General features: G+C 43.1%; 1 protein-coding gene across 4 annotated transcripts; it reads left to right on the plus strand.

Annotated features, from left to right (window-relative positions):
• Positions 1-694: 694 nt before the first annotated feature.
• On the plus strand, positions 695-16,094 carry TMEM183A (transmembrane protein 183A). 4 transcript variants are annotated; one of them, XM_081221702.1, is made up of 8 exons: positions 695-914; positions 1,108-1,197; positions 2,010-2,177; positions 7,020-7,176; positions 8,065-8,245; positions 10,665-10,745; positions 12,592-12,739; positions 14,089-16,094. In XM_081221702.1, the coding sequence occupies exons 1-8, from the start codon at positions 806-808 to the stop codon at positions 14,181-14,183; spliced, it is 1,029 nt and encodes a 342-aa protein (XP_081077828.1). In that variant the 5' UTR covers positions 695-805; the 3' UTR covers positions 14,184-16,094. The 4 variants fall into 4 exon arrangements, with proteins under 4 accessions (XP_081077828.1, XP_081077827.1, XP_081077826.1 ...); XM_081221701.1 differs by having other exon boundaries at positions 696-914; positions 7,017-7,176; XM_081221700.1 differs by having other exon boundaries at positions 704-914; positions 12,584-12,739.
• Positions 16,095-25,742: the final 9,648 nt, after the last annotated feature.

The following is a 25,742-nucleotide window of genomic DNA, read 5'->3' on the forward strand; positions in this document are numbered from 1 at the left end:
ACAGTTTGGATTCTTGGTCCCTAAGTCCCATGCTTCTCAAGCCAGGGATTAGCACCTTTTGGGAGCTGCAAAGAACTTAGAAGGACAAAGAACCTAACTTAGGACACACAATAACTTATTCGAACTGGTGATACTAGACCAGGATCCTGCTCCCTCACAGTCTGTAACCTTCGCTCGCTTTTTTCTCTCAATACAAAGGAAAGACACCATTCTTTCCTCATCTATCCTTCTAGTATTAAGTTTGGAGGATGGTGGTAAATTAATAAACTTTTAAGAACCCCTCCCCCAGCTTTGAGAATTCAGAAATTTACAACTTTTGTATAAGAAATTAGAGTGAAGACTCTTTTAGACCCATGTTGGACTATGTCTACGTGGCCTGAGAGATGGAGCACGAAGATGACAATAGATGTGCTTTTGGGATACTGAAGTGAACCTGGAGCGTGGACAGAGGCAGTAGCAGAAAAAATCGGGGAAACCATAATGTAAACTCAGTTCTAATCAACGGGGTTGTGGGTTTCGGATTTGAGACACCAAATCACCTTATAAGACGTATGATTAAAAACCCACACTGCCCTGAGCAGCCACCTACCTTTAGGGAACCAGACGTAGGTTGATCCTTAGGCGCTGGGTGATGACGTACTCCCTAGGCCAGGTGGTGATTGGTTTCTGAAGAGGGGGGTTGGCCGCCAGTGCGACGCGGAGCCGTGTCCTAAACCTCGCGAGAGCTGCGGTCCTGGAGCGGGATGGCCGCGGAGCCAGGCAGGGCTGGCCCTTGGCTCCTGCTTCCCGCTCTCTGGCCCGAAACATGGCCCGGGGTCCTGGCCCGCTAACCCGGCCTCGCCCCGACAGAGTCGCCATGCCCAAGAGAGGAAAGCGACTCAAGTTCCGGGCCCAAGACGCCTGCTCTGGGCGAGGTGGGCGAGGGCGGGGGCGTTGAAAGGCTTGGGGCTGGAAGCAGGGAGGGGCTGGACAGCACCGAGGCGAGTGCTCGCCTGCCTGCGACGGGAGGGCGGCTGGACTGGGGACTTGGAGTGAGCAGGAAATCTTGGTGGGGAGGAAGCTGAGGAGAGAAGGCCTCCTCCTTTGAGGTTTGGTGCTGTGTTTCAGTGACTGTGGCGGATTATGCCAACTCGGATCCGGCCGTCGTGAGGTCTGGAAGGGTCAAGAAAGCCGTCGCCAATGCTGTTCAGCAGGAAGGTAGGCTTCCGACGAGTCTTTTCAGACTCAGTGAAGAGAGAACTAGGTGCTTTATTTTCCTGGGATTCTGCCTCAGTGTTTTTCTTGCAATCCTTTAGGCATCTTCCCGTAAACGTGTTTGCTCTCCTCGATGGTTACTCATATATTCAGGGGAGGGGAAGGATTAGTCAAGAGCAGTAGCAGTTTCTGTAGCAGAAATATTTTATTTCTGTCTTCCCATAAAAAAACAAACAAACAAAAAAAACTTTGCGTACTCTTCTGTGGTTTCCACTGCTTTCTTCCTGGTTATTAATCTTATTCCTGTTGTTCACATATATTCTCCACTTAACTCTGCTGTTTGCTTCTTTGTGTAATAACCTTGAAGTATTCTTTTCCTTTTCTCATACTTCTCTTACTTTCAAGCTTCTTACTCAGGGGTCCTTGAAACTTGTGTTTTCATGATATGTAGTGTCTCCAGCCCAGGAATAAGGTTAAATTGGGTTTAATTCCTCTCAAACACTGCTGCTCAGAATTTATGCAAATGAAAATAGCACTCACCTTTTGCTTTTACCCCGAAGGGTTTATAGTGGAGAATAATTCACTCCCTTTTTCTTCAGGTCTGAAGCAGTTTCTGCAACTTTGGAGTCAGTTTGCTCATTACTTTCCAATTTTTTGTGTTTAAAATACTTTTTTTTTTTTTTTTTAAGATTCTCAGCTTCCTTTAGCAGACTCTCACACTGCTTTTGCTTTTTTTTTCTTTTCCTTATGGATGCTGATATCCTTGCCTAAGCCATGGTACTCTGCCATCTCATTCTCTTCTTATTTTCTTCTAGTAAAATCTCTTTGTGGCTTGGAAGCCTCCCAGGTTCCTGCAGTAGAAGCTTTTTCTGGGGCTGGTGAGCCCTGTGACATCATTGACAGCAGTGATGAGATTGATGCCCAGGAGGAAAGCATCCATGAGAGAACTGCCTCCAGAAAAAAGAAAAGCAAGAGGCACAAAGGTACAGGGCTCGCTTTCTTTTGGATTATTAGTCCTATCTGTGGTGATAACTTGAAGCTGTCACTTTCTCAGTAGCACAAGAGGTGATACCACTGGAGAACCAGAGTTTGGATCTTTGTAGTGGGACATGACTTTAATATACCAGGGCTTTCTACTTATATCTAAAGTTGAGAGGAAAGGAGATTGGTAACAGTAGTAGCCATTCATTGAGAACATATTATCAGGTAAAATCCGTGTAGCAACAGGAAAACAAAAAGCCTTTGCATTTCTGGATTTCTGAATGTGTAAGGAAGCAGAGTTGTGACAAAAATGTTCTCTCTCCCAGATACGTGGATTGTATATAACCAATTTCATTTCAACTAAAGTGAGATTATTATCGTGGACTTTTAAGTGCTCTGCAATGGTTAATACCTGCTTTATGTCTAGTAGGTACTGTAGGAAATAGAAAAATGTGTGATATTTATGTATTAGTGGCAATAAAACTTACACAAATGAAACAAAGAAAGGTAAACTAATGGTATACAGTGCGCCAACCCATCATTCACTGGTTTGCTCCAGACTTAAGGAATCAGACTCTTGGGGTAGAGCCCAGGATTCTTAAAGCTAAAGTGGTTCTGACGATCAGCTAGAATTAGGAGGAAACTAATGTAATAAATGATATGTGTATTTTTGGTCTGAGATCTGTGAGAACTTTCACCTATACTTGAGAATCAGATGACAGACTTTTGCATATGTTAAAATATATTGAAACAATCAATAAATTAATGAACTGACTTTGCTTTGAAGTTATACCAATTAGTGTCAGTGATACCGCTCTTTTCCGGAACCAAGAATGTTAATAGACATTTCTCACACTTCTTTGTTCCTTAATTTCTTGCTTTAAATCCCTACTCATCATCACCATTGTATTAGATATTTCTCTTGATTTTCCTTTTTGGTTTTGAGCACATTCCACAGAAGAGCTTACAGACTTTTAAAACATCTTTATTGAGATAAAATTCATCCCTTTAAAGTGTACAATGCAGTAGTTTTAGTATGTTCTCAGAGTTTTTTTTTTTTTTACATCTTTATTGGAGTATAATTGCTTTACAATGGTGTGTTAGTTTCTGCTTTATAACAAAGTGAATCAACTATACATATACATATGTTCCCATATTTCTTCCCTCTTGCATCTCCCTCCCTCCCACCCTCCCTATCCCACCCCTCTAGGTGGTCACAAAGCACTATGCGACTGCTTCCCACTAGCTGTCTATTTTACATTTGGTACTGTATATATGTCCATGCCACTCTCTCACGTTGTCCCAGCTTACCCTTCCCCTCCCCGTATCCTCAAGTCCATTCTCTAGTAGGTCTGTGTCTTTATTCCCATCTTACCCCTAGGTTCTTCATGACATTTTTTTTTCCTTAGATTCCATATATATGTGTTAGCATACAGTATTTGTCTTTCTCTTTCTGACTTACTTCACTCTGTATGACAGACTCTAGGTCCATCCACCTCACTACAGATAACTCAATTTCATTTCTTTTTATGGCTGAGTAATATTCCATTGTATATATGTGCCACATCATCTTTATCCATTCATCCAATGATGGACACTTAGGTTGCTTCCATCTCCTGGCTATTGTAAATAGAGCTGCAATGAACATTTTGGTACATGACTCTTTTTGAATTATGGTTTTCTCGGGGTATATGCCCAGTAGTGGGATTGCTGGGTCATATGGTAGTTCTATTTGTAGTTTTTTAAGGAACCTCCATACTGTTCTCCATAGTGGCTGTACCAATTCACATTCCCACCAGCAGTGCAAGAGAGTTGTGTAGCCATCAACATGATCTAAGTTTAGAACATTTCTATCAACACAGATCTATTAGTATCATTCCTCATTCCCTCCCAACACTCTCTCCCACCCATCCCTTCCCGCAGGCAACCACCAATCTACTTTCTGTCCTTACAGATTTGCCTATTCCGGGCATTTCATATAAACGAAATCATATAATGTGTGGTCTTTTGCGTCTGGCTTCTTTGATTTAGCATAATGTTTTCAAGGTTCATCCATATTGTAGCATATATCAGTACTTTATTCCTTTTTATTGCTTTTTATTTGACTGTCATAAATAATGCTACTATGAACACTCATGGACAAGTTTTTGTGTGAACATATATTTTCATTTCTGTCAGGTAGGAGTGAAATTGCTGGATCACATGGTAACTATGTTTAATTTTTTGAGGAACTGCCAAGTTTTTTATGAAGTTTCCATTTTATATTCCCACCAACAATGAATGAGAGTTACAGTTTCTCCACATCCTCCTCAACACTTGTTATTGTCTGACTTTTTAAACTATAGGCATTCTAGTTGATGTGAAGAGGTATCTCATGGTTTTGATTTGCATGCTAATGATGTTGAGCGTCTTTTATGTGCTTATTGGCCTTCTGTGTATCTTCTTTGGAGAAATGTCTATTCAAATTCTTCACTCATTTTTACATTAGGTTATCTTTTTATTACTGAGTTGTAAGAATTGTTATGTATTCAGGAGACCAGTCACTTATCAGATACATGATTTGTGGTTTACAAACTCTTAGCTATAATTCATCTTTTACTTCCTTGCTCCATGTTACCCCCATTAAGGTCCTTCATTCTCATCAAACTGGTCTTTTTCTCCCCCTCTTTTTTCTTTTAGCTTTTTAAAAATGAAACATATACAAAAGAAGAGAGAATAGTGTAATGAATCCAATGTGGCTATTACATAGCTTCAGTTATCAACTCATGGTCACTTTTGTTTCAGCCACTACCCCCTCACCCCCACCTCAGCACACACTCACACACACACACACACCATACACACTTGATTATTTTGAAACAATTTCCAGATATTCCATTTTTATATCTGTAAATATTCTGGTAGTTATCTCCAAAAGATAAATGCTCTTAAAAAAATTATCACATCTAAAAAAGTTAGTAATTTCTTTTTTTTTTTTAAGCTACTTTATTATTTTTTTTTTAATTTATTTTTTTTTGGCTGTGTTGGGTCTTCGTTGCTGCACGTGGGCCTTCTCTAGTTGCAGCAAGCGGGGGCTATACTTCATTGAGGTGCACAGGCTTCTCACTGTGGTGGCTTCTCTTGTTGAGGAGCATGGGCTCTGGGTGCGCCAGCTTCAGTAGTTGTGGCACGCGGGTTCAGTAGCTGTGGCTTGTAGGCTCTAGAGCACAGGGTCAGTAGTTGTGGCACATGGGCTTAGTTGCTCTGCGGCATGTGGGATCTTCCCAGACCAGGGCTCAAACCCGTGTGGCCTGTATTGGCAGGCGGATTCTTAACCACTGCGCCACCAAGGAAGCCCAACAGTAATTTCTTAATATCATCAAAATCTTGTTAGACTTGTCTCTTTATTGCCCTCACATGTGTTTTGTTTTTTTAAATATCCAGGCTTCATGTTAGCTGTTTATTTCACTTGGAATACTTTTCCCCTTACCCTATGAATATCAAAATTTTTGTCCTTCATAACATCTCCATGAAGCTTTCCTTTACTGATTCCATTTCCTACGTTTTGAAATTTCTTAATAATTGTGTGTAAAACATTGGCAATTTTTATAATTACTGAGTTTTGTCCCTAAAAACAGAAAAATTTTAATAGTACTCTGCTTTGTAAAAGTCCTCATGGTTCTCAGTGGAGGAAATTCTGATAGTTGTTTGCCTTCTCTTTTAGAGAGAGATTTAATGTGGGAGAAGGGGGCCCCAAATGTGGTAGGCTGAGCCTTAAATGGTTACTGGAGATTTCAAGAAGCATAAGAACCAAAAAAGACGATGTTGTTTTAGAAGCATTGGTCTCTGTTATGAAGAACCTAATGCAAGAACCTGATTGAGTCATAGAGCTGCAGGAAGCAACTAGAAAAGCAGAGGCAGCTTCAGGGAGGTAGTTGTAGGGGCTTTTTGCTCAGGAAACAGAAAGAAAAAAGCTGTGTTTTGGATAGCTATATAACTAAGTCTCAATTAAAGATTATGGTTAGCCCAGATTCTGGTATCTCTGTGGAGTGTGAATTTTTATTTGAAACTGACATGTATAGTGGACCTCAGGGTCAAGAGAGTTAACACTAATGAGGTCTGAAGGAGGAAGAGGTGGGGATACATCATCACAGGGTATCCTTGAATACTGGATGCTTGTGGCCAGAATTGTAGATCAAGCTGACAATGAAACAAGAAGAAACCAGAAGAAACATATCTAAGGCAATTACTGAGTAATGAAAGTACACTGTAACTTACTTGGTTTTTTTATTTCGTTTTTTTTTATTTTTAGTTTTTTATTTTAGTTTTTTATTTAGTTTGTACTTGAGGTTTCCTCATACCATCTTAAAATCAGTTTTATTTTTTAAATGACTGAATTGAAGAAAATGTTTGGTGGATGGGGACTGCAAGGGAAATCAAGGGCAGAATTTATAGTGAAAAGCTGGACTTTGGAGAAAACTGGGTTCTGTTTACCTTGAATACGTGCAACGTTCTGTTTTCTTATAGTAAAATGGACACAATAATATTTTCCTTATTTCCACTGGAAAATTATTATAGTTGAATGATATAATGTATGCAAAGGTACTTTGAAAACTTCAAAATAGTATGTAAATAGTGGTTAAATAAAGGCCTTAAGAACAAGACCTATTCACTTGGGCAATAGGAAACAAAAGTTTTCAGCAGCTAGAATAAGCAGGAAATGATGAGTTTGAGAGGCTTCCTTGGACCTATTTAAACCATTTTCTTAACTGTGCAAGCCCTGGGAGAATTGAAATGATAGGGAATCTTTATATGTGCATATAATAGAAGGTCAAAAGTTATAGTTCTTTTTTCTGTTTCAGAAGATCTGGATGGGGCTGGAGGAGAAGAGTATCCCATGGATATTTGGCTCTTGCTGGCCTCCTATATCCGTCCGGAGGACATTGTGAATTTTTCCCTGATTTGTAAGAATGCCTGGACTGTCACTTGCACTGCTGCCTTTTGGACCAGGTTGTACCGAAGGTGCGACCACAGAGAGCTCACTGTGTTATCTGTGTAGCTTATTTCTTGTTGTTTTTGATTTGGAGCTACTCCCTGGATGGTGATCTCTTTTCACTTTCTCTACTGCTTGCCTGGGCATGAACCTAGCTTTGAATTCCTTGAGCTCCTCTTTAATTTAAAATTGATATTATTAATTCATCTGGTAATTGTCTTCCCTATGGTTACCCACTTTTCTTCAGCGGTTTATCTTAGCTAGAATTTTCAGAAGTTATAGATGCCCATCTGTTTATCTTTGCAGCTGGATTTGTTGTTTCTTAGATTTGCTAGTCATCTTGAAGTATCATATAGTCTTTGTAGTTATACTGCTCTGTGTATAGTTGTAGTGGTGAAGAGGGAGTGAATGATGTGATTAGTAAGAGGGTGGACCTTTGATGCTGGGTTAGAAGTGTAGTGAAGATTATAAACCGTCAGTAAAAATGTGGTGGAAGGGGATGGGGAGGTATCAGGGAGTAGAGAACTTTCTGAGACATGTGACAAGAGAACTTGGTGGATCTTCCCCAGTGCAGGTTCTTTTTGAGCAGCTGAAGTATATTGTACTGGTATAAAGTCAGAGACTTGCCCCTTTTTTAAAGTGAAATAGTGAGGATTTAAAATTTTTAAATGAATAGAGAAGTGCAGGATTACAAGGTATATTTGAATTGGGTTTTGCATAGCAAAGACGCAAAAGTATCTAAGAAGTGAAGGAGATAGTGATTTGTGTGTGTGTATGTGAGAGCACTAGGGACAAACTAACTACTGGCCAGTGGAATAGTATAGTAAAATTTGTACTGAGCCCAGGAGTCCTAGGAGACTGGCCTAGAGCAGAAGAGAGAGGTCACTTATTGGTAGGAGTAATGTGTCATGTTTTAGGCACTACACGCTGGATGCCTCTCTGCCTTTGCGCCTGCGACCAGAGTCAATGGAGAAGCTGCGCTGTCTCCGGGCATGTGTGATCCGATCTCTGTACCATATGTATGAGCCATTTGCTGCTCGAATCTCCAAGAATCCAGCCATTCCAGAAAGCACTCCTAGCACATTAAAGAATTCCAAAGTAAGTGACAATTAGTGTTGGGGTTTAACAAATGGACTTTTGTATAATGGGCCTGTTATCATGGCTTGTTTCCAGCTTCCTTGATGGGGTGGTCTAGGGCCATAGGTACCAGGCTGCTAAGGGACTAATGTAAACTTTCAGGGCTCGTGGGTATCTCTTCTCCAAGACATTCCTGCTGTGCTGGGTTGGCTCGTTATCTTTATCTTAAAGCTTTCTTGTGCTTTTAGCATATTCCTTACTCTCTTTATTTTAATTTATCTTCATGCCTTATACATTGGGCCACTTTAGATGGTTTAGATGGTTTGATGGTTTGATGGTTTGGGCTAGGAAGAACACAACTCAAATGGTAGATGGAAACTATAATTCTTAAAAGGTGCTTTAAATCATGATACAAAGATATAAAACAACTTACTAATTTTCTTTTTCTAATGTGATCTTGACATCTGGATTTCCACTTTCTTGTTAACCTTAAAAGATTCTGTTGTAGACTTCTTTGGCATTTGCAAAGTGCCCACTATTGCCAGGCTCAGGGGTGGGTTGTTTCAGAGACTATAAGATACTTCCACTCATAGACTTTAGCCCTCTAAAATTCTTACTGTGTTCTAAGCCATTCCTTATATCTTGGAATTTCCCCAGTAGTTTATATTTGTACATTGTATTCAGGGTTCTGGCATTCTTCTGATTTGCAAGTAGGTCTATAAGCCTTTGGTCCATTCTCTCCCTTTTTTTTGCCATAATGAAATATCTAGTGAACACACCTTTGCCAAGCTAGACTAGTATAGCATATATGATTATTTAGGCAAGTTGATGTCTCGGCCTTTTTCTCATTCAACTAATACTATTTTCTAAATTTTGTATCTTTTGCGTTTGTTAATAATTTTTATTACTCTGTTCCTACCCAAAGTCTGGTGTTCTGTAGCACTTCCTATTCTCTCCTGTTTTGTTTTTATGCTTTGGATGTTACATAATGATTCTTTTCCCCTAGTTCAGCTCTAGTGTGATAACATTCTACCAGATACATATTGATTAAAAGGGTACTGTTGATTTCAAGATCATCACGGTTCCCCCCAGGGTTGCAAACTGAGGTGGTCAGGGCCATTGGCTGAGCCAATTTAATGTCACCCTAGCTGATGGATTTAGGGCAGGATTAGAATGCTGGGTGAGTAGAATTTCATTCCTTCTCCTTGTAATATGAGTGGACAGTGTATCATTTCACATTTATAGTTTTTCTCCCCCAGAAAACATTTGATCATATCAGGTGAGGTGGGGATCATCCCAAAGCTAACCATGCTAGGGCTGAACCAGTTGTTGGGAGCAGAGCAGCATTGGGCAAACGCCTCATGCTTGACACATCCCTGCGGCTCCAGTGCACAGTGCAAGTGCTACTGCCTACGTCTAAAATACCCATGTCTTCATATTCTTGTAATTGTATATTAAGTTTTTCAAGCGGACTAAAAAAGTGACTTTTAAGTGGCTAAAAGTCAAGGTGGTGATAACTAAGGTCTTAATCCAGACAGGAAGGCTAGGCCACTTGTCTGCTGCTTTTGTACCTGTTGTTAGAGATCTTTGGAAGAGGATGTGGGACCTGCAGTGGCAGGTGTCCCATGCATGGCCTTGCTAGTATAACCACATCGCATGGCATTCAGGAAGTTGCCAGCATGCCTAAAGGAAGTTGTCCCATGTTCCTGGACTCCACCTTTTCGTATTTGATTCTCCCTCTCTCTCTTTTCAGTAGCATAGCTTGTGTGGGACACTGGAGCCGTTGTGTTGGCAGCAGAAGTGTTTGCCCCTTAAAGCCAAGCCCATTATTTTTGATGGAACAGCAGGACCTACAGGGCATGTCTGAAGGGCAAGACAGCTGGCACGGCGGACGACCCACCCCTTATCCCCTGGGAGGTACTTAACTTCTTGTGTTAACCCTAGCTGTAGCCTGACTTTCCTTGAGGGGCTTACTCTAGACTGAATTCAGCTCACCTCTGTAGTTTCCATACCGGCTGTCTGCTCCCAGAAGGTCCTGAGTGGTTTGCTCTTATCACGTACAGGGCTGGCTGTCTCTGCCTGCCTTATGGCTTTGTTATCATCTTGTCTGGTGGCTACTGGCTGCCCTTATATTTTAACATAGAGGAGTGGCCTGCTGAATCAGATAATGCCCCAGTCTCTAGAGACCATGTTTCTGTCTTTAAAGATGAGAACAATAGGGGTTGACCTCGATAGCATCTGAGGTTGACTTATATTGGTACCTCTTCTCTTTACTGAATAGTCTTGGGATTGTCTCTTTTCATGTTGCACCAGTGTCAAATTGTAGTGGTGGTGCGGGGGAGGTGGGGGTTTCTATCCGTGCCAAAGTAAAATCTCAGCATTGGGACCGTGGCTGGCTTTAGAGCTAGCAAACAGAAAGGTTATTTTTATTTTCTTACAGTGCTTACTTTTCTGGTGCAGAAAGATTGTTGGGAACAGACAGGAGCCAATGTGGGAATTCAACTTCAAGTTCAAAAAGCAGGTGTGTGCTTTTATCATCTCTTTGTTTTTCAGGTAATATCTTACTCTAATTTTACTAGACATAAAATTGCCTCATTAAAATCAGATAATACACATTAAAACATAATGTCATAAAAAGAAAAGAAAGAACTGTTTTATATGAAAGAGGCACAAAGATTTTTTTTTTTTTTTTTTTTTTTCTTTTCTTTTTGCGGTATGTGGGCCTCTCACTGTTGTGGCCTCTCCCGTTGCGGAGCACAGGCTCCGGACGCGCAGGCCCAGCGGCCATGGCTCACGGGCCCAGCCGCTCCGCGGCATATGGGATCCTCCCAGACCGGGGCACGAACCCGTATCCCCTGCATCAGCAGGCGGACTCTCAACCACTGCGCCACCAGGGAGGCCCAGGCACAAAGATTTAATAGCTTAATGCAAAGAGTAAACCTTGAGTGGATCCTGGATTAATGAACAAAGATCAATAAAAGACATTTTTGGTACAATTAAAGAAATTTGAGTACGCTCTGGATATTAGATTATATGAAATTATTGTTAATTTTCTTAGATGTGATAATGTTATTGAGGTTATATATGTATCTTTATTCATGTTGAATAAGGATGGAATGCCAGTGTTACTTTCAAATGGCTTTGCCTCCCCCACCCGAAGAGTTCATGTGTTTTTTTTCTTAATATGTGAATATATATAAAATGAGAGGTGAGGGGGAGAGAAAACAAACGTGGCAAAATATCCAATGGGAAAGGGTATACAGGAGTTTATTCACGGTTTTGTTAACTTTTCTATATATTTGAAGACTTTAAAAGTGGGAAAAAGGGAACAACTTGTTATAACAATGTACTGAGGTTATTTGACTAAGAATTTTTTTGTTTTTCAAAGCAAATGTATTTGTAAACAACAATAATTCATATGGTTTTATATCTGAGGCAGTTTGGGCAAGCCATGGGGAGAGGGACTGCCAAGAGTCTATAAGAAGAGTAGATACTATTGCACCTTTGTCTCTGCCTTTTTCTTGGACTGTACCTGAGATCTTGGCTACAGTGAGGATCTGTTCTGCATGTCTTTACTTCTTGTCCTCAGCAGCCTCATTTCCTCCATCTGTCTCCCTTACTTAGTATCTCACTGAGGTGACACATTACAAATAAAATTGCAGTTATCCCTCACTTGATGACAAGTGTGTTCCAGATAAGTTTGTATTTAAAGTAAATCATATTTTTACATTGATTTTTCAAAAACACGGTTCTAGGGACGAATTTTGGCTCTGATCATTTGCTTTTAATAAGATGTCCACAATCTATGATATCCATTAGATGTTGGTAGAAAGTCCACCATAGCACCTTTCTGGGAGGGAACTGAGGGGCAGTCTTCGCAGTGTATACAAGCTAAGACCAGAACTGCTGCAGGAAAGTGAATGCTAAGATTTCCTCTAGCTCTGAGAGTTGTGACTCTTGTTTTATGATGCCTGGAATTAGATGGTCACTTCTGCTTCCATCCCTTTTTGTGCAGCAGATGTTCTTTGGAGTCTGACAAGTCACAAGGAATTTGTGATCTCTCAAACATTGGAGAGCCTCTGATAGAGCTAAAAGTTTCCATTTCTTGCCAGATGGTAGGAAACACCATCTAAATGAAGCACCCACTGTCACATTTCTCATCCAAATGTGTTTCCACGTCTTTCAAAGATCAGATTTTCCTTGATCTGTATAGAAACTGATATGTATATTAAAGAGAGAAGAGATAACAGAAAAATGGATCTCAGCAGCTTTAGTTAAACCATAGCATTTTCATTGGTGGAGTCTTAGAGCCATAAACATTTCCTCTAACCCATTAGAGTAATTCTTAATTCTCTTCAGTCCCCTAGATTAAAGAGCAAGTGTATGGGAGGATTGCAGCCTCCCATTCAGTACGAAGATGTTCATACCAACCCAGACCAGGACTGCTGCCTACTGCAGGTCACCACCCTCAATTTCATCTTTATTCCAATTGTCATGGGAATGATATTTACCCTGGTAAGTGGAGACAGGATGTCATCCTCAGCTCTTTCATAGACTCTCACTATACTTAGTGTTTGAAAGAAATTTGTAAATTTAACCATTGAGGAAGAAATCTTTGAAGAACAATTTTAAACAAAGTCTGAAAGCAGCCTTATATACTAGGAACAGACATATTTGTGAAGTTAATTATGTCTGAGAATATTTTACTTCTGTTTCCTTCCCTATAGTGAACAGAATGTTTTTGCATCTCCTGTGTGGTGCTCATTAATGTTTGAGAAACATTATCCCGTTAAGGTTAATGATGAAGCTTATACATGAACACTGTATGTCAGGACCTGAGGCATGCATGTGGTATCATAAATGGAATATTAAAATGTAGGGTTACCAGCTCTGTCTTTTGTGTGATGCTCTGACTATTCAAGGTTTAGCTAAGAGTTAGATTTTAGCTAAGAATTAGATTAGTAAACAACAAATATGCTTCTGGTGTATTTTCCATGTTTTTAACATTTTTAACTGGATTGGCAACTGGAGAGTTCACGTAATTTATCTTCTCTGTATTTTAAGCTTATGTTCAGAGATATGTTTCCCCCTCCACATTGAAAAAAGCTTTATTCTTTTTTTAATGGTAAAATAAATAATTCATACTTCATGTGAAGAATTTAAATAATACATAAACACATTGAGAACAGTGAAGGTGACTTAGACTTCCGCTATCCTATAACTGCAGTTAACTTTTGGGGAACTGTTCTTTAATATATCTGTTAATATATATTCAATACATGTATACACCCACTCACTTAAATAATTTTGTATAATTGAGATTATGTCATATATCTGTTTTTATTGTAGGCATCTCTCATTAAGCCACATTAATGACTTATTTATATACTTATACTCCATATACTTCCTACTCAGAATTCTATACAGATTTATGTATACATAGACATATTTAGAGATTTTGTGGTTTATTTTCCAAAACAATGTGATCAGATCAGTTTCATGCATCTTGCTTAACTTGCTCAACAATAGCTCATCAGAATCCCTTCAAATCATCTCTTATAGCTCTAATCCAATTTTTTTAAATTGTCATTAAGGTAGTCTGTGTGCATGTATCCTAATTTGTTAAGCCATTTGAGAGGCTTTCTTTAGCACAGTTTAAATATATGAAGCTAAGAAAAACTTATAAAAATCACCCTTAATTTTTAATATCTTTGCAAAAAAAGATAGTATAGTGCTGTTGGTATAACTTAGAGATTATTTTCTGGCCTAGTTCATGTCAGTTGTCTAGATTGTCTCATTTTAGAGTGAGTCATAGGAAAACAAGGTTGTTTAATTTGAGTACTGAATGTATTTTTCCCTCCCAGTTTACTATCAATGTGAGCACGGACATGCGGCATCATCGAGTGAGACTGGTGTTCCAAGATTCTCCCGTCCATGGAGGTCGGAAACTGCGCAGTGAACAGGGTGTGCAAGTCATCCTGGACCCAGTGCATAGCATTCGACTTTTTGACTGGTGGCATCCTCAGTATCCATTCTCCCTGAGAGCATAGATACTGCTTCCCATCACTGAGGGCAGCCCTGAGCTAGGCCAGTCCATTTGTAATCAGATTCCAGTTTGGAAGGGGCAGCTGGATTGTTTGTCTGGTCAGTAATACACATGCTCTTCAGGTTTCTGGGGCTCCTGCTAGGGGAAGGAGAAGGATTGAATCAGGAGTAAAAACATTATGATTCATAAACATATTTTAATGTAAAATTTTGCATTTGAAAGGTGAAACCTGGCCCTATTTTCTGTGTTAAACCCCATTTGGTGCTACTGAGTTTGTTGTTCTTTATTCTTTTATCCCAGCCAAAGTGGATGATCTCGCTTTAGGGGAAAATTAAACTCTTAAATCTCCGAACAAGGAAATTTCAGCATTCCCTTATGGATCAGAGTAACCTTAGAGGCTTAAAATTGTTGCTACTGTTGCTTCCAATTTAGCTGCCCCTCAAATTCAAGTGAATATTTCCTCTTCTCCCTTTACTCCTCTCTAGAAATAAAGCAGGTGACAGGGTTTTCATAAACTTATGAGATTGATTTGTGTATCTTTCTTTAAAAATATTTGTCACATAAATATTTTTTTGCCAGTTTTGGATTTTAGGTGTTTTTTTTTTTTTTGCATGAAGCTGATAGTAATGATAATGATTTTGTGCTACACTAGGAACTTTTCATAATATCTCTAGTTCTCACAATCCTGCACAGTAGGTGATACTATTCCCATTCTCTGGCTGAAAAAGCTGAATCAGTGACTTACCCAAGGCTATACTATCCAATAAGTGGCAGAGCCAGAATTCTGACCCAGGTCCTTTTGCTGTGCCACAATTAAAAAGGTCAGTCTCATTATTCTTGTGGTAGATGGTGGCACAGGGGAGTAGGCAGAGTGTACATAGGTAGAAAGAGTGAAAGGGTGAGTAAAAAGTTGATTGTGGTATACCTTATCCCTAATCAGCCTAAAAGGTATATAAGATTGATGAAAGAATCTTTTAAATATGTGTTTCCAAGTAAAATGTAAAACAAATCAAGACAGTTATTGCAGGAAGGATAGTGATATTTTCATTGAATTGTTAGAAAGGTATTTAGTATGAAGGTCATTAAACAATTGCATTCTCATATTGAAACCAGACTTTTGCACTATAAGAATTTAGTGACTCCTTTGCTCTGCTCTGCCCTGTGCTGCCTATGAGAGTTTGGCCTTTTATCCCTGCAGAAATGCTCACGTCCTCTTGGTGAGAGGAGCTGCTATAGCTTGTGTACTCTGAGAAGAGGATCATGTTTTTGTTTTGTTTCTGCTAACAAGATAAGTTTGCTGCTTGTCTCCTCCCACCTGCCCCCCACCCAAATTAGCTAGGGAGCTGGATATTAGCTAGAGGTGGACATTACGATCATATTCTTTAAACATGAAAATCTCATGGGGGTAGTTATTATCATGAGCTTGACTGCTAAGTTTGTGTGTTGTTTTTTCCTTACCATTCTCCCTACCCCCTGCTATTTAAAGAATATTCTTAGGAAGCACCTGCTTAATACAGCTGCTAACAGCTAACCTTACCCTGCACTGAGGGTGGTACTAGAGCTGTTCACATAGAAAGTGAGCCTGGGTCAGTGAAAACCAGAATTTGGGCAGTTAAATGATAAAAATACAAAACCCCTGAACAATAAGCACCATCTCTACAATCAGAAGTTGCCTCTTTGAGGCAAGAGGAGAGAAGCACACAGTCCCTAGTTCCCTGAATTAAAGATGCCATGGAGCAGAAGGGAGTTGTCCTGGTGGATTTTGTGTCCCCCATTTAGGAGTTACTTTTAGAAGGGGAGTGAAATAAATTTTGCTTAATAATTGTGTTCTGACTGATCTTCCTAGTTTTTGTATGAAACTCCATGGTATGATGATATTGCCTCAGCTGTTCTCTTAGTATAATATTGACAAACACTTGGTAAAGTATGTTGTCAAAGGTTATCATGGCTTCAGCCTTCCCTCTGCACTGACTGAGTTGCCCTTTCTAGGATGATTCCTGTTTTATTAGTGAAAGGATATGAAGTGTCTCAGGGATTTCCTTTTGATGAGAACCTGAAACTACCTGGAGAAGAGTTGGAACTTTCTGAACTGTTTTTGTAAAAACTGCTTTGTACTTGTCACTTCCTTAAATATGTACCTTGATTTTGCTCTAAGGGTCAGACAAACAAAATATTTAGCTTCATTTCTTACCCCTCAAATAAATCAGAATTACTCAGATTTTCCTGCCTTCTACCAAAGATACAAGGAAACTAAGCCAAAAGGTGAATATATTGCGGGAAAGAAAAAAATTAATTAATTAATGGTTATATGTGCCACTGATCTCAACTACAGCATTCGTTGCTGATATAGAACGTGTGTGTCTAAGTCTGTACACATGGCATGTATATAAAAATCCTTCACACTTCTAGCAGTGTGTACTGGGTATTGTAAAGGATTGAGTAGGCACTGTGATGATACTTCACAAACCAGATGGGAAAGACGCATTAATAGCCACAGGTGACAGGGTAAGGAGCAATTCAAGAAAATGTACAGATTTAACCAAAATTTCTCAGGAATTTTGGCATTGAGACTGTCTTCATACTATGTATATATAATAGACAAACATTTCATTTTATAGTAAGTGTTAGCATAGCCAAATACCTGAATTCAGGCAAGCGACCCAATTCACTGACGTGCACCCTATGGAAATGTATCTGGATTAAGTTTCTCCACTTAAAAAATGGGTACAACCAGAGTAAAAGTAGTAAATGGGCGCAAGAGAGTGTGAAAGGTGACAAACCATTGGCAAACAATTACAAGGCCAGTACTGAGGCCAATTTAGAGAGCAGGTGGTTAGAGACAAAGGTAAGTTCAAAGGGATATGTGCTGCACCCCACTGGGAAGGAGGCAGGACTCCGGGGGGCTCTGAAACTTAACTGGCGTTGGGTAAAAACCTCGGCTCTCCGCCACCTCGTAAAGGACCCTCCGGGCAGAACCAAGATGGCGCGCAGCAACAAAGAGGCTCCTGTGTCACGTGTGAGGGAGCGCCGGGGCGGAGGCGTGGCCTCGAGGGGGTCGGTCAGGTCCCGCCCTTGAGGTGGGGCCAGGGACTGTCAGCAGAAGGAGGGGGTAGGACCTTGAGGAGGGGCGCCGCTGCGCTGGTGGAGGCTGCAGCTACGTCCGCGCCTGCTCGGCTCCCTAGGATGCGTCGGGCTCCCGTGGTCCGGGGTGGCTTCTTGCTCGGATACGAGCTGCCCGGCCTTCAGTGATTGCAGGCAGGTGAGCGTCCAGAGCCCGGGTTGGGGAAGGATGCCTCTTTTTCCCACTTCCAGCTCCCCTCACAGTTTGGGGAGGGGGGTCTCAGTCTAGCGGTTCTTGGGAAACAGCACCTTTTTACTCAAATGTGTCGTCTCCTTTAGAGACGCTACTTTAGACTTCGCTACTGCTTCTTCTGCCGCCCCTCACCAGCCTTTGCAGTGCCCTGTGCCCTTGGAGGTGAGAATGGGGGGGACGATGCCCGATTTGCGGGGAGGGCGTGGAGTTCGCCTTCAGCTCCATCAGCTTGGGGGAGGGGGGGCTGAGTTGGCAACTCTCCCGGTGGGAACTGGATGGACTGCGCCCCCATTTCCCCTCCAGCAGAGTCAGAAAAGAAGCGCCCGGGCCAGCTCCGCTCCTTTGGCACAAGAGGTGCTGAGGTCTTCGCTCTTCCCGGGGGTCTTATTCCTTCCCGCGTTGCTCATATCACCCGTTCTTAATATTGCTAGCTCTCCATTCCTCGAAGTGCCAGCCTCAGGCTGTGCCAGAGATGCCCCCATCTCTGCAGTGCCAGGGCGGTGGGGTGGAAGGAGCGGCCAATCCGAGGTCTGGTGAAGGTGGGGTTGAGTGTGGGCGCAACCATAAAAGAGTGCTGGAATACAGATTCCTGAGCTGGGAGGGTGGGAGTGGGGAACTGACTTTCGACCACGCAGTAGGGATGTTTTCCCCGTACAGTTTAGTTTGGTGGTGGGTGGGAAGAGAGAGGTCCGGTTGAAGGACTTGGAAACGAGGTGTGGCTGGGTTTTTTGTTTTGAGGAGGAGGGATTGAGGACAAGGTGCCACCAGGTGCTAAAGTCACCTTTGAGGAGAGGCATGCTGGTAGAGGGGTGGGGGAATTGGGGCTGCTGTCGTATGTGGTGAGCAAGTGGTTAAGGAGGAGACACTGCTTAGCATGGAGATCCCCTCCTGGCGGGAGCTTAAGGAGCTCCTCCAGTAGCCACGTTTCAGTTTCTTCCCCCAGTCTTCCCCATTGGAACTGGTACCTAGCACTTTGTTTGACATCCAACAAACATTTGTTGGGCACCTACTATAATGCCAGACACCATGCTAGGTGCTAAGTCTTCTGAAGGCAATTTAGGGCTATGGAGCACCTGAAAGGTACACACAGTAGACACTCCGTTAACAGCTCTGCACACCGCCAGCCCCCCCTCCCCGCCCTCCACCAGCCCCAATTTTGTTACATTGCTATTGGATTAGAAAAAGCCAGAGCCCTGTCCACATCCTTTCAAATAACTGTCTGAACTGGATTCCAACCCATCCACCCCCTATCACTATTAATTAGTAGGCAGTCCCAAGGAAAACTACCTTAGCAAAAGGAACAGTTTGAATGATTTCCTTTGGCTATTTTCTAGGACTTTGTCCTGAGGTGTGAGGAGGCTGCCTGGGATAAAAGGTATCTCAAGATAAAATGAAGCAATGAATGGCACAATGGTTACCGGGGGCCAAGAATGCACTAGACACCCAGCACAATGGGAGACACCATCTCTGGAAGATAAAAGAGTGGGGGTGGGGGGATGTGAAAGGGAAATCTCGTCCAGTGGTATCTGGGCATGTGCAGCTGAGCACGTCATGATGCCAGAACTGTGGCATGTATAAGGAAGGTCTGGCAGCTGGGTGCTAAGGAGGGATTGGAGGGGCAGGGCAGGGCAGGCAGACAGGCTGCTGGGTCTCCTCTCTAGGAGACTGCTGAAATCTTAGAGCTGGAAAGAGCTGTCAGGGATTGCTTGTGGATCCTTTCAGAGAGGGCCTCTGAGGATAGTAGGGTGAGAGCTAGGGAGAGGAGCAGGGCCGGGAGGTGGGGGCCAATGGGGCTTTAGGATATGGGGGAGATAGCTGAGGTCTTTCTATGCCAGGGATGCTCTACTCTGGGGCTTTAGGCCCTTGGATGGGTTGACATAGAAACAACGTGTGGTTTCTGAGTGGCAGGGAGTTGTGTGTGGTGTGTGTGTGCTGGAGAGGAGGAGTTGGTATGGAGCAGGGAGGACCGAGTGAAAGCTGCCTCAGAGTCTAGGTCCCAGGTAGGGAAGTGGGAGAAATGGAGGGGAGGGAGTGGGGTCAGAGGGAGGGATGAGTGTGTACTGAAGCCACATGAAGTCACCATATGTCCCCCCTCTGGCCTGCTTGCTCACTGAGCTATAATTAGCTCTGGAGGGCATGTGGCGCTGGCTCACAGGAGTGTGGCACTTGGGATGGCCAGCAGAGTAAAGAGTACTCAGAGAGGTGCTGGTGCTGGGCGAACTCTGAGAGGGGGCGTTTCTAGGGGACCTTTGCTGAATTGGGAGTGGCCTGTTAGGAGCTGAGAATGTCATGGGGAAATAGCAGTGGGAGAAGGAGCTCTAAGCCAGGATGGTATGAAACTCCAGGACTGGCAGAGCCTGAGGACTCCCCTCTTATCTCCTGGCCGCTGGCTCACCAGTCACACAAGAAGCATGACTGCTGCCCAGCTCATTGCTCTGCTTTCAGAGAGCATTGGGAGCTGCAGCCCCCCACCTCCCTCAAGTGTCTTCTGTTTCCCCAGGTGAAGTCAGTTCTAATCCAGAGCAGCTTCTTGCCTGTCAGTCACGGGCTGAGAGGCCTTGGCTGGGGTTGCTTCATTCTCAAAGAGCGGGAGGAGAAACTATCAGCAGTTAATTCAGTTGGTCATACTCCAAGTGGTGCTCAGTGCTGACCCCCAGGCTGTGCCAGAGAGAGACTGAATATTTGATCACATGCTACTCCGTATTGCTCCCAAATGATTACTTGTATATCTTAAGTTCTTTCAGGTAGACTGTGAACTTGTTAAGGGTAAAGATTGTATCTTACTTGCCTTTTGTATCCATAACAATTCCTAGCTAAGTAAGTAATCTACTACAGCATAGGAAGTCTATTCACAGTAATCGTTGGATTGAGTTAAAGAGATCTGTCTTCAGATCCCCTGGGTTCAATGACACCTCCTTGCAACTAGAAATATTTAACCAGGAGCAGAGGGTCCTCTGGGGACCCAATACGGTGGTATTACACCAGGGGGGGAATTAGATTCTATAGGCAGTGAAGTGAAAATTCCTAAATCTCCCAAAAAGCCATGGTATGTGGTTTAGGTTTATAACTCTGAATAATAATACTAATGTACAGATATAGTATATGTTATATAGTAATTATAAAAATACATAATGTATACAATGATTTAAAAGAGTATTTAAGTACAAGTATAATTTTGTAGTTAAGTGTCAGATGAAATAGCTGGTTTGCATTTAGAGACCTTTATTGCTCACTTTGCCCAGCCAGCGGAATTTTATTTATTCTCATAAATTTATTCTCATAAATTAAATGCATGTCTGATGTGACTTCATGGCCACTGTCTTCAGATAGATAACTGTCATTTTAAAGGAGAGATGGGTTTCCATTTAAGTTAAGAAAAACTTCCTTAGGACAATGAGGGATTCCTCATTTAGTAGTGAGCTCCTTATTCCTGAAGGATAATCAAGTAAAGACTGAACTGTCAGGGATGTTGTGGAAGGAGCTCCCTCCCAGGGTGGGAGGTTAGCCTGCATGACGTCAGAAAACCTTTCAAGCAGGAATCTGCAGTTCCAAGTACGGGCAGGGGTGGGGGTCGGCACTGGATGATAGAGGTTCTTGACAGCTCCTACAGAAGAGGATTTTCCTGTGTTTGGCTTAGAGCAGGGGTCCCCAACCCCCAGGCCGCAGACAGGTACCAGTCCAAGGCCTGTTAGGAACCAGGCAGCACAGCAGGAGGTGAGTGGCGGGCCAGCGAGCGAACCTTCATCTGCTGCTTCCCATCGCCCCCCATCTCTCACATTACCACCTGAACAATGCCCCCGCCAACCCCGTCCGTGGAAAAATAGTCTTCTACGAAACCAGTCCCTGGTGCCAAAAAGGTTGCGGACCACTGGCTTAGAGGATAGCTGCTGAGAGGAGGGCCTGGGAAGTGTGGCCAGGCCAGGAGCTTGGCGTTGACTGTTCCATGAAGAGTGAGCATTCTGGGAGACTTAGGGGGTGACCACCGCCATCTCTAATGCACACGGAGCCCTGGGCTCGGGAGATTAGGCAGTGGAGCTCTGATGGATGGTGGTAAGTAGAAGGGTGGGCTGGGCCCAGTTCCTTGACCTCAGCTCACACTAGGCCAGTTGTGGAGTACCCCAAAATTTTGGCCCTTGTTTGGCACAGAGCATATGGAACAAGTGGAATTTTCATTCCTTCATTATTATCCTCATCCTTCCCTCCTTTCCCTCTCATACCTTCCCACAGAAATTCAAGACCACATATACACTTACACTCTTTCATGACCAGTGATACGCTTTCATGATCATGCACACCCACAAAGCTTTCACGGCACCCATGAGCTCTTATGAACATACATGATTTCATGACTCCCAGATGCATTCTCATGACTGCACACACACATGCATTCTCACGACCACAGTCGTATACCATCATGAGCCCTGACATACACTTATGACCACACACATCCACACACAATCTCACTGTTATACATACCCACTCATGCTCTCTCACGCACATGTACTCAGGACCCCATTCTCATGACCATACTCTTACACACACACACACACACGTGCTTCTCTTTGATGATTGCACATTTACACCACAAATTCTCATGACTATGCACTTACACACTCTGTTGTGTGAATATACATGCCTTCCCCCACGTTCTCTCTGTGTCATAACCACATATAGCCCCCATACTTTTGTGACCACATACACATACACACTTTTTGTGGTGCCTACATTGCTCTGGGTAGTTCTGTGTACTCTGGACCTTTCACACCCCAGCACCTGGCAGCACTCCCTTCTGGTGTTCCTAATTACCTCTGAGCAGTTCTGTTTTCTGCTATGTGACAGCTCTCTAATCTGATGGGCTGACCTACTAACGCAGAAACTTCTGAGCAGTTTTTTGTGAACGCCAGAGGACCCGTATTCGTCCCACACAGACCTCTAGTTTGAAAGATTTTTATCCTCCAAATAAATGACATTTATTACTTTGTTTCTTCTTTTGCAAACATTATTTGAGGACATCTATAAGTGTTAATCAATGGCTCTGATTAGCAGAAGATGGTTAGGGTTACTGTACTTAATGATGTAAGTTCAGCGAAAGCCAGGTCCTGCCTATCTTAGCTTTTGTAAATAAATGATCTCTACTAGACATTTAGGATGTGGGCCCCCAGTGTCACCTGTGTAGCCTTCCCGGGTTTTTTTCTCTGTTGCGTTGATGTGCCGCCTCTCTGAGAGAACATGTATTTATTTTAGCAGAGGTCTCTGTAGACAATACTTACCAGGGATCTTCTAACCTCTTTTTAGGCTTGGAACCCTTTTATACAAATGAAACCTTAATCACATGTCCAGTAAAATGGACAGACTTGGAGTTGATGAGATTAAAGAAAGGAAAGAGAGTTCAGAGCCCTTTGTGTCTGTCTCACCTCTTTCCCCTTTTTTCATCCCGGGCTGCCCCAGAGGTACCCTATCATAAAGCCCAGTTTGCAAATCCCTGGCTTAATTTAAAGATGTAGTTGTGATGGCTGTAATTTTGTTTATTTTAGAAGCGGAACTATCTTGGAGGTGCACAGAGACTTGCAGTCCTCCTTTCCCCACTAGCCTTTGACATTAGTCCTCCTGGGGTGGTGAGAGTGCGAGTAACCATACGGCTAGGCATGCCCGGGGCAGCTGCAGTTTATATCTGTGTCCTGGTGTGATTGTTAACGGTGCCTCCATTTACTATCCTGGTTTGGACAGAAAGTTGTTTGCTTACCCAAATGATAGGCCATGTCTTAGCAAGAGGTGGTTCATAACTCCTGGGGAGCAGCTGGAGGGACGGGCTTCACAGATACGGGCCCAGAGGAACCTGTCAGATAGAGAGGCCTCTTCCTGAATCAACAGAATGTGCCGACGTTCGGAAGTTGAGTCTCTGGGCTGGCAGTCAGTGCTAACCTGTGCTTGGGTAGCGTTTTATACTTTTCAGAACAGTTTCATGTCTCTTAACTCCTTTGACCCTCATGACACCCTGTAAGATCACTGTATCATGTTGTGTGTTACGACCTTCATTTTCCAGATTTGGGAACCTGATGCCCAGAGAAAGTCTAACTGCTGGCCTTTTAGGGGCCCAGGGAACTGGATGATTTAGAAGTGATGTGTGGCCAACAGTGAGAAACTGTCAGTAAAGCTTTTCCAAGAACGTTTTTCTCTTGGAAGGCTTCCTGTAGCTAATATAGGTTTTTAGCTTTCTTATTGTAATTGGAGTGGGCCCAGCCTTGAGGTGCTTCAGGAGACTGGGGTGCTAAGAGTTAACACTTACTGAGTGTTGGCTGGACACTGATGTCAACACTTTGCATATGTTAACTCTAGTAATCCTCACATCAGCTATGTGAGGTGAATATTATTGTCATCTCCATTTCACAGATGAAGAACGGAGGCTCAGAGAGATTAGGTATCTTTCCAGAGTCACATGTCAGTGGAGGAGCCAGCCCATCAACCTGCTCCAGAGTCTTCCTTTCAAGGCAGGAGTGGCCTCCATCTTGCTGTAAAGAAGTTTTAATTTTTCAGAGGGGAAGACAAATGAACCTATTCCCAGGCCTTGAGTCAGTTTTTTCTATTTTAGAGTTCCCCTTCTTTAAAGTTGGTCAGAGATGCACTTCCCAGAATGACTCTGTCACATGTATCCATTCAGCTCCTTGTATGTTCGGACCATGGTAAGTGTTGGAGCATCCAAAGATAATTAGGTTATGATTCTCACCTTAGAGTCTTCAGATGAGTCTATGTTGCACAAACAGAGGGAAAGGCTGTGCTGGGTCAGTGGAAGAGCCAATCTTATGTATGGGGGGGAATCAGAAAAGGCTCCATAGAGAAAGTGGTATTTAAGATGAGCTTAGAAGGGTGATCAGGAGTTCCTTAGACTAACATGGAAAGGAAGACTGAGGCAGACCAGGTGAGGTGCTAGAAGCTCATGAGCAATAGGTGGGCTCTGGGAGCATGACAGTGGGCAGAGCTAGGGAGTAGCAGGGGAGAAAGGGCTTGACTGGGGCTTTGGAGAAGAGGATGAGTGAGGGCAAGTCTTCTTGGGGTGTTGAGCTGGATAGGGAGAGGAACAAGGGAGGAGGAGAAGCTTCTGGATTAGAGGGAAAGAGAGGTGGGGAGTGAGGCTTCATTCTACTGGGAGGATGGTATCTGAAAACCCCCCAGGGTGAGGGGGGCTGAGGGCTCAGAAGAAAGTGTTTCTGTAGTTCCTGTGGGAATGTGGTATGGTATGGGGAACTCAGGCAGTCTCCTTACAACTCAGTATGGAGCCAGCTAGGCGGTAGAGAGAGAGACTTGGATAGGTGATAGATGATGCTTTGGAGACAGGTCACTTCCAATGGGGAAGTGGCTGCCTCATGACCATGATGCCTGCTACACAGAGGCCTTCACTCAAGCTAGAGGAGGATCAGTGGAGGAGGGCCGACGTGAGCTATCCCTAGGCTGCCATCTCCCTGGATGAAGGTGAGAAGGGCCGGGGCCCAAGTGCCTTGGCCTCTTGGAAGAAACACGATGCCTGAAGGAGTCATGTCCACTCCCTCTTCCTCCATCCCCTACCCCTCTTTGGAGTCAGACAGACTGGAATTGAATCCTAGCTCTTCCTCTTACTAGCTGTATAGGCTTGATTACGTGACTTAAGTCCCAATTCTCACATCTGTGAAGTGAGAAGAAGAATTGTGTCTTCCTTGCAAGGAATTGTGAGGATTAGAGTAGGTTAATATATGTCCACTGACAACACAGTGTCTGGCACATGGTAAATATTGAATAAATCATAGTTGCTATTATAATTGTTACTATCTTCCTAGATGACCACTTCCCTCCCCATTTCCTCAGGTCTTCACCCTTCCTCCAATTGGGTGGGTATCTGACCTTCCTCTTTTACCTCTTTACCTCAAAGCGCCCTCTTTGTGTGGGTCATGGCCCACTTAGACTTGAGCACAGCTCCTGGAAGCTTTGCCCTGGCCCTTTGGCTTCTATGGGAGCTGGTAGCTTTGCCTTTGCTGAGCTGTCTCACCATGGTGGGGCTTGCCATCTGGCAGGGCAGTGGGGAGCCAGCCTGTCTGTGTGTGCGTGTGGCCAGCTAGAGCATCAGACCCAAGTGCCCATCCCTCCTGTTTGTTAGGAAAAGATGGGGGTGATTTTGGGGGAGCCAAAGA

This window comes from Mesoplodon bidens, assembly GCF_964165515.1.
Source record: "Mesoplodon bidens genome assembly, chromosome: 2".
Taxonomy (NCBI): domain Eukaryota; kingdom Metazoa; phylum Chordata; class Mammalia; order Artiodactyla; family Ziphiidae; genus Mesoplodon; species Mesoplodon bidens.

Coding starts and splice junctions, on each gene's coding strand:
- TMEM183A (XM_081221699.1), top strand. CDS start 806: ATGGCCCGGGGTCCTGGCCCGCTAACCCGGCCTCGCCCCGACAGAGTC. Junction 7,177..8,064: donor TGGACCAGGTTGTACCGAAG/GTGCGACCACAG, acceptor GTCATGTTTTAG/GCACTACACGCTGGATGCCT. Junction 8,246..10,664: donor GCACATTAAAGAATTCCAAA/GTAAGTGACAAT, acceptor ATTTTCTTACAG/TGCTTACTTTTCTGGTGCAG.